Source organism: Acanthochromis polyacanthus, chromosome 23, assembly GCF_021347895.1.
Source record: "Acanthochromis polyacanthus isolate Apoly-LR-REF ecotype Palm Island chromosome 23, KAUST_Apoly_ChrSc, whole genome shotgun sequence".
In the NCBI taxonomy this organism is placed as follows: Eukaryota; Metazoa; Chordata; class Actinopteri; family Pomacentridae; genus Acanthochromis; species Acanthochromis polyacanthus.
The window spans coordinates 10,941,595-10,958,422 of NC_067135.1; the positions used below are offsets into that span (position 1 = coordinate 10,941,595).

At 41.1% G+C, this 16,828-nt stretch overlaps 2 protein-coding genes across 3 annotated transcripts; both read left to right on the top strand.

Moving 5' to 3' along the window:
- Positions 1–4,130: 4,130 nt before the first annotated feature.
- LOC110949392 (5,6-dihydroxyindole-2-carboxylic acid oxidase-like) lies at positions 4,131–9,030 on the top strand. Of its 2 annotated transcripts, none has more exons than XM_022191404.2 (7): positions 4,131–4,703; positions 5,459–5,778; positions 7,372–7,576; positions 7,694–7,861; positions 7,940–8,119; positions 8,195–8,341; positions 8,421–9,030. In XM_022191404.2, exons 1-7 carry the CDS (start codon positions 4,349–4,351, stop codon positions 8,606–8,608), a joined length of 1,563 nt encoding a protein of 520 aa, XP_022047096.1. In that variant the 5' UTR covers positions 4,131–4,348; the 3' UTR covers positions 8,609–9,030. The 2 variants fall into 2 exon arrangements, with proteins under 2 accessions (XP_022047096.1, XP_022047095.1); XM_022191403.2 differs by lacking the exon at positions 4,131–4,703 and adding an exon at positions 5,077–5,366.
- Positions 9,031–10,771: 1,741 nt separating this feature from the next.
- On the top strand, positions 10,772–16,442 carry LOC110949396 (leucine rich adaptor protein 1-like). The gene is made up of 2 exons (XM_022191455.2): positions 10,772–11,230; positions 14,964–16,442. The coding sequence occupies exons 1-2, from the start codon at positions 11,024–11,026 to the stop codon at positions 15,351–15,353; spliced, it is 597 nt and encodes a 198-aa protein (XP_022047147.1). The 5' UTR covers positions 10,772–11,023; the 3' UTR covers positions 15,354–16,442.
- The last annotated feature ends 386 nt before the right edge of the window (positions 16,443–16,828 follow it).

Genomic DNA, 16,828 nt, shown 5'->3' on the forward strand with positions numbered 1-16,828 from the left:
GACTTTTGAGGATAATTGATGTAGTAAATGGATGGACAAATGGGCAACAAAGGAATTGGTTTTGAATGTAGTTACATATTGTATGGCCCAAAGTAAACTCTGCAAAAGTTTAGTTCAGGTTAAATGCTTTTTATAGACTTAATAAAAAGACAATCAGCAAATAGCTGGCTCCTCCTGTCCTGCAATTTGACCTTAAAGCACTGCAGTGCATTTTCAGGTCAATAGCGCTTTGAATTATTTAATACCCAGATGTCTATTATGATGATAAATCATAGAAAATTCATTTAGGGCCAACATAAGACTCTAAGGTCAAAATAATTTATAATTGTAACTATTACAGTATTCATCTTGGCATTTAAAAAATGTATAAGGACTGAGACTTGAGGGAAAAAAAATATTTAAATGGTCCTAACAACCTTGCCACACAAACAGGCCTCGTTAACATTTCTCATGGGGAACATGGGAACTGTGCATACATAAGGAATGTGGCTGCATTTCAGAATGTACTACATGAGAATGAGCTTAGTGCTAGCTTTGTGTAATCCTCCCCGTCACGCCCCAATTATGAAACGATACATCCCGGCTGGAATTATGATAACCAATGTGAAACGCATGTGACTGGGTTAAGATTCTTTGACTTTCGTGTGTTTGGAATCACATTGGAAAAGTCTCTCCCCTTTAGGAAACCGCTGCTTTGTTTTGACATTATTTTATGAGTTTAAATGATGGATTACTTCACATGCACATTATTTTACTGATGGCATCAGCTGACTCACGTCTTTCAAAGAGCAAAGTGAGAGCGACAGTTTTGTTCCAGAACCAAAAGAAGACTGCATCAAACATAACCTCTGTTACATATTTGACAAATAATATTTTTATCAGTGGTAGAATGAATACTAATGTCCCTTACTACAACAACAGAAAAATACTCTCTTTACAATTATCTGCACAATATACGTTCCCCCCCAGTATACTTAAATGATAGAAACTAACAGTCCTAATTCCACATACAAATGTGCCTGTGACCAATACTGTTTTGTAGGGATCCAAGCTTGATTTTTAGGTTGGGATTAAGACTGTAAGAGCCTCATCTAATCCTTTGTTTATGTCCAGTGTCCTTTGCATGTTGTAAATTTGAGTGATTAATTAATTTGTGCAGGAATTTAAGATATAATTGATCAACTGATATTAGAATTTCAGGTAGCTTTGTATAGTTCATGTGCTGGCATTTTGCTGGTAAAACAAAAAGCACATATTTCAGGCGGCAGGAGTGGCTGCCTCTATAGGAATAATGGTAATATCGGTCATTAAGCCTCACAGAAGACTTTGTCATTGTACCCCTTTTCTAGCCAAACCCTTACAACACTCTGTTTGCCCACACAGAAATGCCCACCTCCTCTGGTCTCCACAGGATCAAGGTTGTGCAAACCACCAATATACAATGTTGCAACCAATATTTGGAGGTGTAAGCTATATAGGGAAATTGTTTTGGGTGTAGACACATACTAAAAATGAATAACTTTGGTCAGATCAGGGGCAATTAAAACATGATGAATCATGATACTGACACATCAATGTCTTCGGGGCATTTTACTACTGAAACTAGTTGGAGTGAAATTCATTTTAACTGTCATATGTACAGTAAGGTTAGTTATTCCCTATCTAGGGGTTACAAAATTACCTTCACACATTTGTTACTAGTCTCAAATTAAATTGCTGACTTATATCAAAAATATGACCACTGTATAGTTGTCATAAATGGGATAATTAGTGACAGAGACTAACACTGTTATTGTACTTGACTGTAAACATATTTATACATGCTGTGAGGCTGGACATTTTAATATTTGGGTCAATTGGAGTCCGCCTCAAGTGGACATTTGAACTGCACCCATTCGGACCTGCACCCGATAGTTGCCTCTTGATGGGCACACTGATGGTTCATGTCCACAGGGCCATTTAATAGGTGTGATGCAAGGCAGTGTCACCATTTACAAATGTTCCAACAGGAAAACAATATAGGCTACACACTCTTACATCCACTCAAACACAGGTTAGTATAAAAGTTTTTCCCTGAATTGTCAGAGGCTTTGATTTGCATAAGGTCGATGAGATTTCAACTTGATGCAAATGAGGAGCAGCCAGTACAATGCTGCATCTCTTGAAATGGCCCTACCAGAGTGCATTGCACGGCTAGTTATGAATAAAAAGTGTTGAAATGACGCGTAACATTAGAACTTATTAACATCTGAAAGGATCATATTAAGTCAGCCATTACTGCATCTCTGTTTGGGTTCAGCATTGACTGTCATCTGATAGGATGATTTAAGAGCTAATACTGCTGCTTCCGTGAGTGTTTGACACTGGTCATCTACTGGTTTGCATGTTACTTAAATCCATGGTTTGTCAATTGAAAGTAGTTTTGGTTATCTAAGCTAAAACTCAAATTTTTCTCTCCTGAAAATTCTCCCCATTGCCATCATCTGATGTGTGAATTTGCAAAGTGTCTGCTCATTAGAGGGTGTTGATCCCCTGGAGAATTGCTGATAAACTCGTTGTTGTTATATAATATCTCACAATTAACAACTATCCAGTGCCCTCTCTGCAATACAGGGTAAAGCTTGAAGGGAATTATGGGGAGAATGTAAGACTTTGCATGTTTTTGAAACAGCCTGCCTCGCTGATCCTGCCCTAGATTCTCAGTCCTTGGGGTTATCGCTGTAGGTTTAGTCAACAAAAACAATCTTTTTTTTCTTTTTTCTTTTTTTTTTTCTTATTGCAACACTGCCTGGGGGTGATCATAGCAGCACACCAGAATAATCAAGACTTTGCTACTTCTATCATCGGCTCATTTAGAGAAATCAAAGGTTTCTGTTTCCACCCTGACTCTTTCACCTGCAGAACAGTGAAGCAAATAAACAGTGTGCATGCTGGAGGGACGGTCGGAGGGAGGGGTTCAAATAAGAGATGCAGTAGAAAAGAAAAGGTAAGCTGGAATACACAACATTTCTGAAGCAGATGTGAGTTGCACAATAATTAACCACACTCTCCTACACCACCTTCACATGACATCTGATTTTTTAAGTCTCTCAACCATCACACACCTCGTAACCAAAATAGAAAACAACACTGATCACCCCCTCAGTCCACACTTCTCATTACTACCACCTGGTTGGAGATGAAGGGCTTTAACATGGAGATGAGCTCACTTTAGTTTGGCTAGTTTTGCTGTATGTTTTTGTGTGGAATATGTACTGACTGTTTGCAAATATTTCCCTCTGGGATAATGTCTGACTCCTTTTGCTACAAGGCAAACATAAAGCAATAAAAGACAGCGGTATAGGCAGTTCAAATGCACTCCCACAGTGTTGAAAATGGTATTCTGTGTGATTTTAAAAAACAGAGAAGAAAGATGAACTCCAAGGATGTTTACACTAGTAAAAGCATTTATGCTACACATGTATTTGAATGAAGCTTTTGAGTTTATTGCACATCAAATGCATGGAAATATGAACCTTTTGCATGCTGATTCCACTTCAATTTGAAAGAAATCTCCATTAGCAGACTTTTTGTGTGTTCTGTTGTTTCCATGTTCTTGGCAGTAATAGCTTGAGAATGATCCAAAATATGATCACTTTGACAAATAGGGGAACATCTGAGGAATTACAAGATATGATCCTGGTATTATATATATATTAAGAGGGGAATTCTTTAATGTGCTTTTTGACATTTTTTTATTCCACAAACTCCTGCTGTTGTACCAAAGGCTGGGATTTCAGGGGGGAAAAAAATACTTCACAGGAAATTAATTGTCATGCAGTGTTAATAAAGGCGCACTGAAACGTTGCAGGACATTAGTGGACATAGTCATTCATCATCGTTTGTGTTTCAGACTTTTTAATTAGCCTTTTTTAAAAAAAAATCAATGTTGCGTTTATTCGGGCAACTTGCAGACATCCAGTGACTGTTTTACAAGAATAACTGTGCATGACCGGATCACACTGCCTCTCTTGCATCCATCCCCAGTAGGAAATATGATGTTATGTGATGGGATCACGCGGGAGTCAGAAAATCCGGGTAGTCATGCGCTAATCCGGTATTTAAGGTCGACGGTTCAGTGGTTTGGGAGGGGAGGGGGGGTATCGAAGCAGGGGCCTGCAGGGTCACATGGAAGAGGGAGTTTTACACTCAGTCATTTGGCACAGAAAGTTACTCCTGATGTGTTGAAGTGATGCGCATTTGTTTTTGGATGATTTATTAGTTGAAGTGTGTGTCTGCAGGTACGTATCCGGTGCGTAATAGACTTGAGAAAGCAGCCGTGCGTAAAAGTTGGCACCATTTTTGGACAATGTGGCGGTGCGGTTTTTTGGTGCTCGTGGGCGCGGTGCTTGTGAGCTCTCAGTTCCCCAGAGAGTGCGTGACACCGGAGGGACTGAGGAGCGGACAGTGCTGCCCGTCGCCCTCCGGACTGAATAACGACCCGTGCGGCTCCAGCACCGGGCGCGGACAGTGCGTGTCAATCACAGTGGACGCGCGTCCTCACGGGCCTCAGTACCCGCACGACGGACGGGATGACCGGGAACGGTGGCCCATCCGTTACTTCAACCGTACTTGTCAATGTAACGGAAATTTCAGCGGGTATAACTGCGGCCGCTGCAAGCACGGATTGACCGGACCAAACTGTGACCAGCGAGTTTCTGTTGGTAAGTGTGCGTCCTCCTAACATTGTAGATATGTGGCAGAGATATAGATAGGCTGTAATCAAAGTAGGTAGATTTGGAGCTAGTACGGATTTCTCAGTGGCATTTAAGCCTGAGGAATTATATCAGTTTAATGCAGGGGTGAAAGTAGCCGTTCCGGCTTACTTTCACCCCATTCCGTCGATGCTAACCATTGTAAATCCTGTTGAAAGTTTTTCAGCCAATCACAAGAAGGTGTGGAATTTCAGGTGTAATTTATTGCTCGTCCCAGTGCAATAAATCAAGCGCACCTATTTGCTATTGGCTGCGACTGGCCATAACAATCGCTGTGTTACGGAAGTAGACACGCATGCGCACTCACGTACTGCTGAGTGAACTCCGGTCGATATCTATGGATAACAGGCAGGCCGGGCGGCGGGCGTACCGGCGTACCCATAGATACCGGTGGAAGAGCGGCGTACCGCCAGCAGATCTTTTCCCGGAACTGCGTTCCGCCACCAGATCTTTTGCCGGTACGCAGTTCCGGACCGTTCCGGCTTACTTTCACCCCTGGTTTAATGTTGATGTTATCAGATTTGATCTGACACAGCCAGGGTGTTTTAATAAAAATTAATTCAGATTAGAACCTCATGAAACCACTTGAAAGTGCCCAGAAACTTTTAAAAGGTAATTTGATTTCTCGGTCATTACAAACTGATCCCCGGTTAACGCATGACTGATTGAGTTAATCCAATTTTTCCTCCCTTATAATCCCCCAGTGAGGAGAAACGTGATGCAGCTCAGCGCGGATGAGAAGCGTGCGTTTGTGAACGCGCTGGATCAGGCCAAGCGGACGGTGCACCCTGACCTGGTGATCGCTACTCGGCACTTTTCCAACATCTTCGGGCCGAACGGCACCACCACGTTCGAAAACATCACCATCTACAATTACTTCGTGTGGACCCACTATTACTCCGTCAGCAAGACGTTCCTGGGCGCGGGACAGGCCAGCTTTGGGGGAGTGGACTTCTCACATGAAGGCCCCGGTTTCGTAACTTGGCACCGGTATCATCTGCTGCAGCTGGAGCGAGACATGCAGGTGAGATAATGTGTGAGAATGAAAGGAATGAAGCTGCAACTGCATAGTGCATACACACTGTAAAAAAATAACATTTGGACCAAAACAAAGAGGCTACAGTTTGCATCAATCTTTTTGAATTCTAGCAACTTCTAATGAATTTATGTTGTAATGATATTTGCAACCTAAGAGGTTTATCTAAATAAAAAAAAAAAGATTTTGTCTTGCAGCTATGCATTTAATTATTGGGTAGAAATGTGTCCCTTGATTTGCTTTTCAGAGTGCACTGCAGTTCTGTGAAACTGGGTGTTTTAAAATATGGAAAAAAAAAATCTAATCAGTTATGTTTCTGGTTGCCTGCCTGTAATCGGCCCTTGACTGCTTATCGACATTTTTAATTTACCAATACATCTCCAACTAATAGCCTGTAGCGTGTTTGTTTCCCCACAACTGTGCGAGCAAGGAAATCGCATCTGTTAATGCAGTGTCACGCCTTAATAAGGGTGTGTAAAATGTGGCCAAACACTTCATGCACTGTGGTATGATTTGATCTGCAAACCATCGATTTGGAGAAAACAGTATCCTAAAGAGCTTTGGTGAGCTAAGGAGTTATTAGCCTGCACATATCGCCTGGAAAATGTTAATTATCAGTTCCAGTGAGTGTTGCAGCTACCCACAGTTAAGCACAGAAAGTAAAATGAAGCTTCTGTGTGGATTTCAAGCCCTGACAGTGTGTTGGACTCCCACAGAGGAACTTCATTCTTATCTTGTGCGGGTTTGTGGTGAATTTGTGCTGCCTAATTAGTCGCTTGTTTTTTGCAAATCGGCCCCACTGGCAGAGTTCGAGGGAGAGCTCGTTTCTCGAAGCTGGATATCAGCTAAGATGACTAAAAAGTGTCTCTGGCTCTTTATCCTACCACATTTAAATCATATCTGGGGAGCAGAGGCCTGGATTTTAATAGTGCCGTGGATTATTTTGTTCTGCTGAGGAAAAATATGTCTTGAGCTCACTCTTAATGTGTCTTAATGCCCGGTCTCATATCAAAAAGTGTAGAGTTTAAGGACGGTATTTTTTAAAGACCTTAATACAGAATTAATGTAGAAAGTAATTCACAGATGATTAGAGCCTAACTTAAGCTTCATGAATATTCCTTGCCTGTAAATCCTGTATTGACACATTTACTTTACCTATGTCTCAAATTCTAAGCATCATGCAGAGTTTCACCATTTCCAGATCCATCACCACCTAATACCACTGCATAAATTCGCAGGTTTTGTCTTCATATATATATATATATTTACACATTCAACGCACCCTTAAATTATTTCCACAAAGGCTTTTGTCAAACGAATTTGCATTGATTGCACATCTACTCATTCAGTGACAATGGATTTTTTTGCAACTGCTCTTGAAGTAAATTACGGTATGTGGAACTAACTAATTTATGCCGTGCATTCAGACACCAAATCCTTTGATCTGGAAATACATTAAAATAAAGCCTGGTGCAGGTGGAATTTTAAGTCAGCGCTTCTAGGGTTTTTTTTTTTGTCTTGATCTTCACATTCATACTCTCTAACCCAACCTTCAATGCTTTTTTCATATCCAACAACCAGGACATGCTGCAGAACCCCTCCTTCGCCCTGCCCTACTGGAACTTTGCCATCGGGGGAAGCACATGTGACATCTGCACAGATGACCTGATGGGAGCCAGGAGCAGTTTTGATATGAATTCCCTGAGTCCAAATTCCATCTTCTCCCAGTGGAGGGTCCTCTGTGAGAGCGTAGAAGACTACGACACGCTGGGAACCATCTGCAACAGTGAGCCTTTTGTTCGTTTATCATGACAAACAGGCTGGTGATTTTTACAGAGATCTTCTCTATTCTTCAAGAGTAGAGAAAATGCATGCGTGACGTCTTATCTCCTGTCTCCTTTAGGCACCGAGACGGCTCCGATTCGAAGAAACCCAGCAGGGAACGTGAACAGGCCGATGGTGCAGCGTCTCCCGGAGCCTCAGGATGTAGCCGACTGTCTGCAGGTTAACACTTTCGACACTCCGCCTTACTACTCCACTTCCTCCGAAAGCTTCAGGAACACTATTGAAGGTGAGCAACTGCCAATACATTTCTTTCATACGGTCCTACATTTACACTTTCTGATGCATTTTCATGTTGTTCTTTCAGGCTACAGTGCCCCCCAGGGGAACTACGATCCCGTGGTGAGGAGCCTCCACAACTTGGCTCATTTGTTCCTGAATGGAACTGGAGGACAGACTCACCTTTCCCCCAATGATCCCATCTTTGTCCTGCTCCACACGTACACTGATGCTATATTCGATGAATGGTTGAGGAGACACAGTCCAGGTGTTTTAGCAGCAAAATCTGTTTGGTTCATGTTGTTTTTGCCACATTTAAGCTAACTTAAAGCATTCCCAACAGATGCCGCGGTGTATCCTGAAGAAAACGCCCCCATTGGTCACAACAGGCGCTACAACATGGTGCCCTTCTGGCCTCCAGTGACCAACTCAGAGATGTTTGTGACTGCTCCGGAAAATCTCGGTTACTCTTATGAAGCTGAATGGCCAGGTACACATTCTGATTCATGTCTATCACCATATTATTTTCTGCTTTTAAAGGTAATAATCATCTGTGTCTACCTTTCTAGGTCAAGCATTCACTCTGACTGAAATCATAACGATGGCCATAGTTGCCGCCCTCGTCCTCGTGGCGGTCATTTTTGCTGCCACCACATGCGCTGTGCGTGCACGTTCATATAAGACAGAGGGCCTCCAGCCTCTGCTCGGGGATCAGTACCAGCGCTACGACGACGACAAAAGCCAATCTGTGGTCTGAGATTGCCACCAATGTGCCACACAGCCATGCAGTTTGTTGAAATCTGCTTTCATTTAAGACAAAAAAATAAAAGAATCCTTTTGTTCCAGTCATTTCCATGAATCAGAAACAGGTGAAATCTCTTTACAAATTGTGCAGATGTCAGCTGTTACTTTGTATCTCAGTTTATGTAAAGAAAATGTTCAGATTTATTCATTAGTCTGTGGAGTTGCAAGGAGACTCTTTGAAACAAATGTGTGTCAGGCCTTTAGAATAGCATGTCAGTGGCAGCAATGATGCCTTCTGTAGTTTAGTGTGTGATGTTTCACTTAAAAAGTGATCAGGTATAAAGAATGTAGATGCAATCTTCATTGTTCTGTAACTCTCTTAGAGTAATGGGGAGAGGAATACTGCCTGACTAATAAATGCAAAAAATAATTAAACCTCTGCCACATTCATAGGTGTTACTGCTCTCTGTGTTTCTCTTATTCTAGATTTAGCTGCATAGTGCCAACACAAGTGAGGTGATAGTCATTGCACGTGTAAGGGAGTTGCAGTGCCCACGAGGGGGTGCAATAGTCCACTTTCTGAAACTCCAGCTGGCAACTACAGCAAACAGTGCAGGTGATTCAGAAGAAATGTAGCCAGGCTTTCTTTGTCTGTCCTTTCTTTTTTTTTTACAAACCAAATTATATGTTAAACACCAATATTTGAAATTTCAAATGTATGGTATTCTGTTTTTACATTTATATACAATGCTGTTCAATCTCATTGCATGTCAAATTATGGTATTGATTAAATGTTATTGATACACGTGGTGGTTTGCTTGACTTTACGTATAAAGGTAAGCAATAAATGCTTCAAAGTCTTTTCTGATTTTTTGTATGACCTCAATAGCACCTTTGTTTGAAAATGTTGCTTTTTTCATTTTAAAGCCCACTAATTCAAAATGTGTCCTCTGTTGGATCTATTGAGTCATTTCAGTTTGCTAGGAAATAATACTGTCTGTGTCCTCAAGAAACTTCATGGCTGGGGGAGTTATATTTCTGGAGTTCTTGAACCTTTTAAACTGCTTCTCATGTAAGATGTCTTGTTTAAGGTCAACATACACCAATTCCCAGGTCTGAAAACAAATGAATGAATGACATTCTTCAAAGTCAGTCAAAATATTTTATGAAATTTATTTTTGGGTACCTGATAATAAATGAGTAACCTCAGTGGCAGTATGTAGCACAACGTGGCACCTTAGTGACGCTATGTGGCCATCTGTGGTACCTTAGTGGCAGTATTTGACATCTTCATGCCAGCTTGTGGCACCTTAGTGGCACTATTTGGCACCCTGTGGCGCCTTAGTGGCAGTATCTGGCATCCCGTGGCACCAAAGTGACAGTATGTGGCAGCCTATGGCACCTTAGTGATCGTATTTGGCAACTTAGTGACACTATGTGGCAGCCTGAAGAACCTTAGTGGCACTGATTGGCAGCCTGTGCACCTTAGTGACGCTATTTGTCACCCTGTGGCACCTTAATGACACTATTTGGCACCCTGTGGCACCTTAGTGGCAGTATGTGTCATGTTCGTGGCAGTATTTGACAGCCTTTTGCACCAAACTTTATCTATATAACAAAGTTTCTATCTATCTGTCTATCTATCCATCTATCCATCTATCTATCAAGTGGCAGTATGTGGCACCTTATTGACAGTATGTGGTAGCTTGTGGCACCTTGTTGACAGTATGTAGCAGCCTGTGGTACCTATTGTCAGTATGTGGCACCTTTATGGCATCTTAGTGGCAGTATATGGAACCTTTATGGTACATTTTAGACAGTATGTGGCCTACTAGTGGCAGTATATTTCAGCCCGTGGCACCTTATTGCCAGTATGTAGCTGTTTGAGAACTTCAGTGGCAGCTCCTGAGACTACCCGTGGCAGAAAAATAAAACCATATAGTCACTGAAGTGTCAATACCTGTCAGCGCCACTAGGAGGGTCCAGGCCTTACTGCCATTAGAGTTTGAATTGTCACCTGTCCTGGTTGAATGTAGTGTTTTCCTGAATATAAATAAAGAAATTTCCATCATATGTGACTGTATGGCAACCAAAGGGAATGTCTTTAAGGACAAAAACTTCTTTATTGTCAACCCCTGGTGTCTCCTTACCTGTCGGGTGTCCGGTTGCAGCTTTATGGGAGGGTCCACGGACAGCGTGTCGAAGGCTGGACCGGGAGGTGTGTCGGAGCGACAGCGGTGCTTCAGTCCACCGTGAAGCGGCTCTGGCTCTTCACATCAGTCAGACAGCAGCTGGAGGAAGTTGTGATGAGCGCAGGTTGCAACTTTCTGCGCTACTTTGGCTCCTGTTTGGATACAGCGTGTCCTCCAGCCAGGCTTTTGGGAATTCACTTCCAACTCTGCAGTTGTGCTCTAAATTTATTTCCGCAATGGACGAGGACAGCAGCGTCTTGTCCGAATTGAAGGATTTAGAGACAAAGTTGGGTCGGAAAGTTCCGGACAGTCTCGCTCGGTCTCTCGCCGGCGACAAGCACGAGAAGTCTGCGTCGTCACATTCAGCCACCCGCAAACTGTGGGCTAATTCTGCGGATTTGGAAAGACTGGAGAGCAAAATGCTGTTGCTCAAACAAGAAATGGTAAGAAAACTTTGCTTTAAATTTATAGCTGTGCAGGAATTGATACAGTAGATTTTGAAGAGTTACAAACGATATATTAGCTTTAAAATACAGTATTTATGATACATTATGATATAAATGTATCGTACAAATGTATCATAATGTAGCCTATGCTAGTTTTAGCCTCTTTTGTAAACTTATGCTATTTCAAAGCTAGTTGGCTCTTTTGAAAATGTTGCTATAGCTAATTATTTTTCCATAAACACACTGAAGAGTGGTTAGTCAAACAAATGCAAAAAATAAGAACACCTTAAATATGACTGTTTAGTACAAAATAAGTGATTGTTCTTACCATAATGTATTTATAGGAACTGGCCCAGGCTCTCAGTGAATTCTTGTACATGTAAAATAGTTCCACATATCAACACGTGGTTGCTAAATGTTCTGTTGCGCTTAATTTGAACTAAAAAAGTACCATGAAAAAGTAGTCAGCAGATGAGAGTTATTCACTCTTATCCACCTCTTCTCTCTTGTGGTTCAAACTTACTCCACTTGTGCAGATCTAATTATCTTTGCATGATTACATGTTGCTGACATTCAATAAATAGTTTTTAAATGTCATGCAGGATAGACTGACTGACGAAAGCTTTGTCAGACCTGGAGTCACCCCCCCTCCAATTTGAATAAGTAAGGTCACGAAAGGTATTAGGATTCCTGAGCAGATGGTCTTGTTGACCGAGTTTTGCAGACTGAAGTCGGGCTGTCATGGCCAGCAGACTGTCCAAGCTCCGCAGACTTTGTGTTGATTGGATTAGATTTATTGTGATGTTAAAAGTCAGTATTAGAACTATGAGCTGCACATCTTGTCCTTTTGAGCTGAACAATGTGTACCTTAGCTTCATTAGTTCCTGTTCCAACCTGACTTGACAGAGCTGTGTCATTACATAAGTTTCTTTGTGTATGAAAGCTGAATGACTTTTTACCAAAAAAGTAATTGAGTGTAATTTCATCAGTGGCCTCTGACTGTTAGACAGCTCATTGGAAATGCGGGCCATCCCATGCCTCCTTGGTTTTATGGCTCCCTTCACAGCTTAACTACTAATCCTATCAGACTGCTCTGTTTTAGTACACACATCTCTGATAGACACACAAATGTGTGTGGTGACAACACTGTGTTTAGATTATCTTTTATTTGAGAGGCCTATCAAAGGAGCAAATAGACTTTTAAAGGTGAAGCAAGGTCTTTTTTTTTTATATTTTAAGCTTCGTATGACAAATCAAGCATGTTGTGTTAGGTTCCCATCCAGTGTAGACAAAATTATACAGCACTAATTGCGTTTCTGAAACTCATTTTGCGATACAGGCCCACTGGTGCCATCCTATTAACACAAGATAGCTGCTTGGACTAAAACGCCGGTGTAACTCCATCTGCCTGGCCTCTGTGTGTGTATAAAGCAGGTGGTTATACTTGCAAAACAAACACACCGCCAGCAATATGAGCCAAATGCAGGGCGGTTGCAAATCCACTGCAAAGAAAGGCTGTTGTGTCATGCCAGCTGTCTGGAACACTGTACCAGCCCTGTCTGCCTTCATCTGCCTCAATGTATTTTGACTGTGGCAGGATGTTGCAGCTGTACCATTTTTTTCATTCTGTCACCCAGTAGACACAGGGGAATCCCTTTGAATGACTCCACTTCCATCCGCGCTCAATGGCTTGGTTTGTCATGGCGAGGAGTTTAATCAATGGCTACACTGTGCAAAGCAGGCCGATCATTCACGATTCTGGATGAAGACTGTCTCCTGGATGTGCAGCTACATGAGTCCTTTTTCCGGTTCCACATAGTTAGCATGATACAACAGAGACAGATAGTCTAAACAAAACTGCACACTGTGTTCTAGCCAGGAGGCGACACAAGAATTTGAGCAGTTGCAAGGAGTAAATCTGCTAAGTTTGCACAGTTGTCACGGATGGAAGTGCTGGTGAGCTTGTTGTCTTAACTGCTGTTTCCAGGGTCAAGAATGAGCTTTTTCTTAATGCTAACATTAGTTTGTAATGATGTGCTAGGTTGTTCTGTTGAAGAGGGCATACTGTGTAGTGTAGTATTTAAAGGAATAGTTTGGGATTTTAAGAAGTGTACTTCTTCACTTTCTTGCTAACATAAGATGAGAAACAGCACTTTCATGCCTGTCTGTCAAATTTAATTCTCAACTACCCTCAGAACTGTAACTTTCCATAAAACTGCACCAAGCCAACTGCCCTTTAGCACCATGACATACCATAAAACTGTGATTTTTTTTTTGTCTTCATGCTTTGTTTTAAATGAGTCTTTAATGAGAAATGCTGTGTAACTTCAGTGGTGGTTGATAGATTGCGTAAGTTAAAGCTATAGGTTTGCTGTTTATCCACATTTCCCAACCTTATGCTAAGTGACTGACAGCTTCCTGTAATCATATATGACGTGGCCAGATCTAAGAATGGTGTCCATCTATCAAATAAGCTTTCCAAAATATTAAACCTCTCCATTAAATCATCCATAACTTGGCTGTGATGTTTTCAGGCATACTTACGGAAATGCACTTTTAGATCTGTCCATTAAATAGAAGTCACCAACTTAACTGCCATTGGAATCATAACTAGTCATAAAACTACACTTTTTCAACTTCACACCTTGTTTTTAATGATTAACAAGGTGTGACCTGTAACTTGGTAACCTTTAGTTGTGTAGACAAGATCTGTTTGCCAGCAGAGATAGGTTAGATGTTTCACTAAGCTAAGCTAGCTGGCACCTTCCATATCAGTATATTTAGTAGACAAACCTGAGGATGGTGTCTATCTGTCAAATACATGTTCCCAAAATGTCAAAACTCCTCTGTTAAATCATGTGTCAAACCTAAGTACCAAAACCTGACTAGGATGTTTAAGTTAAGGTTTTTGAGAAATGCTTGTAAGTACTTTCATGCCAGAAATTTATAAGAAACAGCACCGATACATTTGTCTACAGATGCGAACTGAACTGCCCTCAAAACCATAACTAGCCATAAAAGTATAATTTTTAATCTTCACACTTATAAAAAGTTAAGTAACAAGAATTAACATGTAACTGGGTAATCTTTAGTGGTGTTGCTAAGTGCATTCTGTTACCTAATCGCTCTTTTGCTAAGCTAACTGGCAGTTTCCTGTATCCATATGTAGGAACATATATGGAAATGGTATCTAGCAAATAAATTTTCCCCAAATTGTCAAAATTCTCCCTTAAATAATTTGTTATCCTTCAGTGCAATATTCTGACTGGGATGAAAATTTGGGGTTTTGAGACATGTGTGCCTTCACTTTTCTGCCAAAACACAATTTGAAGCAGCACTTATGCATCTGTCTGTTAAATGTAAGTGTACGATCAGGAAGTTAACTGCCACTAGAACCATAACTGTCAATAAAACTGCACATTTTCATTTCTACACGTTATTTTAAATGAAAAATTAACAAAAATGATATGTAAGCTAGTGTACTTTCCTTGTATGTTTAGTTGTGTGGTTAGGCACATTCTGTTACCTAACCATCCTTATGCTAAGCTCCGCTAACTGACAGCTTCCTGGCAGCTTCTTGAAAGTGTCATAGTAACCATGTATTTCGGGACAGATATAAGAATGGTATCCATTTATCAAATAAACTTTCTAAAATTGTCTAACTTCTCTTTTAGATCATGTATCATCCTTATGCATCTTGACCTGACTTGGTTTTTCCTTCACCATACAGGCAAATCTGCGAGCCATCGACGTGAAGCTGATGCAGCAGCTTATGTCCATCAACGAGGGCATCGAGTCCATCCGCTGGATGATAGAGGACAAAGGAGGTGTTGCCAGCCAAGAAGGCAGCCTGACAGGCAGCTTGTACAGCCTGTCAGACAGCCAGGACGGTGCCTCACTGCGAGGCAGCTTCAACAGTTTGAATGATGGCAACAGTGACGGTCTGGACGGTCTGTCTGTGGGGAGTTACCTGGACACTCTAGCAGAAGACCTCCCAGATCATCCCTCACCTACGGACCTCGATTGTTTTGTAGAGAAAACTGTAATCGACGGTGACGCCTTCAGCAAATCGCCTCTGAAACTCAGGGTGGAATCAGACGAATACTACTGCTTTGGATAGAGCTGATAAGCTAAACGTGGTGGTTACAGACACTACTGAGATACTGAGAGAGTGTTTTGTGAAGACACATTTTCAAAAGCATTCTTCCCTTTTCACACAGCTGCCAGATTGTTTTTTACACACGCTTAATTTTTCTAATTTTTATAGCAACAGTCTTACCAACTAATGTTACATTTTACCTTGAAGCAACTTGACAGTCACATTAAATGCAACATCTTAATAATGTCTTTGTCTTATCATGCCGATTTAAGTCAGTTCAAAAGGTGCTCTACGGTGATTGCAGATGATTTTTATTATTGAGTGTCCAATACCTCTCAAGCCTAGTTTCATCTTTCACATTTTGTAGCTTAAAAGTATTGAAGAAAGGCTGAAGAAAAGTAGCAGCATCAGCTGTCCAGCAAATTTCCCCCTCCATCTGTGGAAAACTGGGCTCGTGTTAGTTAAACCACAATCAGCTGATCTCAGCAGAGGGGTAGATTAGGATTTAGCAGCCATTTGGAAAATTGGACATTTCTTGCTGAGAGATTCATGAGGTTATACTGTTTCAAGTGGCAAAGCCTTGAGTTTAAGTGTTACAGTAAGTGCAATTTGAGTCCATGCCAAATTCTGAGCACCCCCTACTGTACATGTGGAACTTTTAATCATTTTTTTACTGATGGGAGTTTCTGAGCTAAACTCCTCTCAGCAACAGCAGAATTTGCAGCATGTTGTCTCACACACAAGAGATTAGTTGCACATTCAAAGCACAGACGCTTGACTGAAAACCAAAGCAATTTTGATTGTCTTAAAGATAATTTAAGCTTGAGGCAAAACCACGTTAACACCAGATGGGAGAGTTATTGATGGTGGATGTATGTGAAGCACATGTTTGCTTTGTGGGCACATTTTTAATTATCTGCTGTTAAAAAGGGGGTTTAACAAGAGCTATACATTGCTGTATATAAATGTGTTATCTTAGCTTTAAACTCCTTATGTTGATTTGTTTGACATGTATTTTATGACGCCCGCTTTTGGAAGAAAAAGCTGTTTTTATTGTTTGCTTTGTTGTGGAAATGAAATAATATATTGTGATTTTTGTTTTCTTGCTCACATTGTGTGAAGTTTTTAAAACAAAGAAACAGCAACACAGTTGGAGCTGCTGGGCAGTGATCCAATTTTTAGAAACAAACCTCATTATGGCATCTTAATGAGATGGAAAGCGAACATTATGGTGCTTTCCTTTTTTAGTAAACTTAAGGACGATTTATTAATAATGAAGTCAGACTCTGGGCTGTTGGGTGTAATGTGGCATGGAAAATTACCCATGTTATTTCCTTCTGTCACATACCTTTGTCAAAACACAGGGAGATGGTTCTAAATTTGGCAAATGGCTGCTCATTTGTGCCTTTTAAAACTCCCAAGCTATCAGCAGTGGGAATAATATTTATAATGGCGTAACGAGCATTATCACAGATGATGAATCATGTTACCAGAAG